Genomic DNA, 3,489 nt, shown 5'->3' with positions numbered 1-3,489 from the left:
AAAATCGAACTTCAGACCCTCATAAATAATAATTTTGGATTTTCGCTCAACTTTTTTTTATTAATTTCCACTAACAACCACGTCTTATGAGGAACTTAGTATTATATTTTCAAGTTTTTTGACAGAGCAAATTTTTTTTTATTGACATTTGTCTTAAATAAAACTAACGATAATCGAAAATCTCATATGCCTATTGCCTATTAATAGCTTCAACATGGGTCAAAATATTTTTAAAATTTTAAGCTGTTAAATACTTCAAATTTTCACCAAATGTCTATACCACCATTTTCTATGCATAAGACATTGACGCTGTAGACTAGGTGTTGAGAAAGGAATGGCGTGACACTTGGTCGTTAAATAACATGAACACACTGGTATAGTATTATTGATAGTTTATTACAATTAGGTATTATATACGGGTTACAACTATATACGTGCGGCTAGTACCACGTACGTGAAAAGACAGTCGGATCAGCCTGCAGCGACCCGGTCGGGTGTCGTTGTCGACGTCCGGGCCCCCACCACCGACCATCAGTTTACCTCACCAAGTCCTCACCCGAGGGCCCTTAAGGGCGGATGTACCGTTAGTCGCAAACGTCGCCTCCGCCGTGGATGAAACTCCGAATATCTTGGGAGGGGTTTCACTAGCCCTAGGTACATGGCAAACCACAGCACTGGGTGGTTCAGAAGCTCGGACGGGCTCTCCGTCTTCGTACACCGTACTAGATCATCTTCCGTATTCGTACCTTTATCAATCTTGGGGGATCGTCGTCGCCAAGTGGTCATCAGCATATCGGCGAGTTGGCACACATAGAGGAGGCTCGCCGAGGCTTGGCCCAGGATGAGCCGAAAGATGGTCCTTAAGGACGGCCGTACCATTCGTCGCAAATATCGTCTTCGCCGTGGTTGGAGCTCCGAAAATTGGTCGGTGGGTTCCACTAGCTCTAGGTATATGGCAAACTGCACCATTGGGTGGTTCAGATACTCGATCAGGTCCCCCGTCTTCGCCCACTGTACTAGAGCATCTTCCATATCCGTACCTTTATCAATCTTGGAGGGAGGTTGGCCCCATCGTTGCCAAGTGGTCATCAGCATATCGGCTAGTCGGCGCACATAGAAGAGGCTCGCCAGGATAAGCTGAACGATGGTCCCTCTGTCTCCTGACGTCTGGTGGAAGTCGCCATCACTGCTGGGCCCGGTGGATGTCGTCGACATTTGTGGTTTGGACATTATAGTTACACCTGCTGAAAACACGAATTAATGTATTATGTAAATATCGTGCGTATTACCCGGTCGAGTGGGGAAAACCTCAATCACCAGTATCGCTGGTTATACCAATCCCCTTGGTTTCGTTTGTCTTTCTGTTTTCCCCCTGGTGCAGTGTTAAGACTCACATATCGATTATGAGACAAACCTGGAATGTTTCAACCAGGTTTTCTCTGCCTAAGTCATATGGGAAAATCCCCGAACGAGACATGGGTTTTACCCGGCCCGTATGTCAGTGGGCTCAACCACATCGTGCTAATGATAAGCTAGGTGTGACCCGTAGAAATCGGTATTACTGCTCGTATGTTTCGAGGTAATCTGCTTTCTTAACCTGTTCAGTTGATATTTTATATTATATGTATATTTTATTTATAACTTGGACCCAAGGCCAGCCTAGTCTTTTTCATGATAATTACTATTGTTATTAATATTAGTTCTAGAACTAAAACGATAAGAAGATATTTGCGAAAGGCTTTCTAAAATATTACACCGTGAATTAAAAAATTATGTTCACAATTTAACGCATAGCGACTGTATTCTAATTCGAAAAAATATTCATAATGATATAAAATCTATACACCCAAACATTCCAAAAAATATTGACGATAATCATAATGTACTTATTAAATGATTTAAAACTAACAACGAATCGAGACGAAAATGTTTTATTAGATAAAGCTATTAATATTATAATTTTCTCTACAGTAGAAAACTTAATATTTTTATGCTCAAAAAATATTATCTGTGTAGATGGAACATTCAAAAGTGTCCAGTGAAGATGTTCACTCAAATGTTTACGATTCATACAATGCATAACAACCTTTACGTTCTTTTAATTGTTGTTTACTCAAAATAAATACACTCAAACATAATATAGTAATATGCACAAACTTTTCAGTTATTAGTCGATAAATGTATTAAGGTTAATTTAATTTTTAAACTAGAATTTATGTATGCAAATTTTGAGAACGCAATTCATTTAGCGGCACTATCAATGCAATTTTAAACGAATTTTTTACAATTCATACCATTTACTAGTTTTCTAATATTTAATAAACTATTTGCTATATATTAGAAACTTAAAAAAACATTTTTAATCATACGTGTGTTCTAATTTATAGATCACTGACGGTCCTAAGTCTGTAAAAATGAGAAGAGAAATGATTTTTTTTTCCATGGACCCAACTAGAGTAGTACCTACCTGTAAAACACCGGGACCTAACAAGACTAAATAAGGGTCTTGCGAACCCAACTAGTAAACGCCACCGTCTCTCACGTGATTTTGGTGCTTCCTGAGACTGCCTGAATTCACTGTACCTACTTTGTTTTGTCGCGGCTACCCTTTGGTGGTTTTAGCCCCGTAGCGCTCTTGTGTTGGTGGTCAACCTATCCTGCCCCCCTCCCCCCCGGAGTACCATACCTTTCCAAGTGGTCCATAGACAATGCTTACTGCTGCACCTGGGATACTCATGGGATCAACCCGAGGTAAGTATATTAGGTATAATATAATAACGTTTACTTACCTTACGGGTCATGATATTCTGTATCCTACCGCTTGCGCCAAATTACACTGTAGACTAGGTGTTGAGAAAGAAATGAGGTGACTCTTGGTCTTTAAATAACAGGAACACCCTGGTAAAGTATTATTGGTTATTTATTACAAATAGGTATAACATACGGGTAACAACTATATATACACGCGGCTAGTACCACGTACGCGAAAAGACAGTCGGATCGATCGGCGGCACGGTCGGGCGTCGTTATCGACGTCCGGGCTCCCACCACCTGTCGTCGGACTGTAGCGCGTCGTGCGGGTGGTAAGAGAGACGTAGCGGCCGAATCTTGGCGTAGCCGAAATATCGACCACGACAAAATTTTTGATTTTTTTCATTGTTTCTTCGATTTTTAACAAATTTTAAAATTAATGTAACCTTTGGCTTACCATTCTATAACAGTAAAATAAGTTACTTTAATAGCAGTAATATCATAAAATATTCTTAGTAACAATAAGGACAGTGTGTCCTAATTATTTTTCGTATACAATGATCTTCTATTATTGAATTCAAATTTAACAAATCCATTGCAGTGATTCCTTTTTTTCTTACCAATACTACCATGATACGCATAGTTTTTAGTATCACGTCACAATTCTAGTCATAATATTATTTTCACAGTATCGTTAATACATTTAATATTATATTATTAGTAAGTAATTATTTTAAT

General features: G+C 39.0%; 1 protein-coding gene across 2 annotated transcripts; it reads right to left on the bottom strand.

Moving 5' to 3' along the window:
• Positions 1–375: 375 nt before the first annotated feature.
• Positions 376–2,971, bottom strand: LOC132935924 (uncharacterized). 2 transcript variants are annotated; one of them, XM_061002572.1, is made up of 2 exons: positions 2,790–2,971; positions 376–1,244 (listed from the first exon to the last, which is right to left on the bottom strand). In XM_061002572.1, the coding sequence occupies exon 2, from the start codon at positions 1,228–1,230 to the stop codon at positions 553–555; it is 678 nt and encodes a 225-aa protein (XP_060858555.1). In that variant the 5' UTR covers positions 1,231–1,244; positions 2,790–2,971; the 3' UTR covers positions 376–552. The 2 variants fall into 2 exon arrangements, with proteins under 2 accessions (XP_060858555.1, XP_060858556.1); XM_061002573.1 differs by having other exon boundaries at positions 376–1,241.
• Between the last annotated feature and the right edge of the window lie 518 nt (positions 2,972–3,489).

The sequence above is a fragment of the Metopolophium dirhodum genome, chromosome 1 (genome assembly GCF_019925205.1).
Source record: "Metopolophium dirhodum isolate CAU chromosome 1, ASM1992520v1, whole genome shotgun sequence".
NCBI lineage: Eukaryota > Metazoa > Arthropoda > Insecta > Hemiptera > Aphididae > Metopolophium > Metopolophium dirhodum.
Note: the sequence above shows the minus strand (reverse complement) of the source record. Positions and strands in the feature narration are given on the sequence as shown.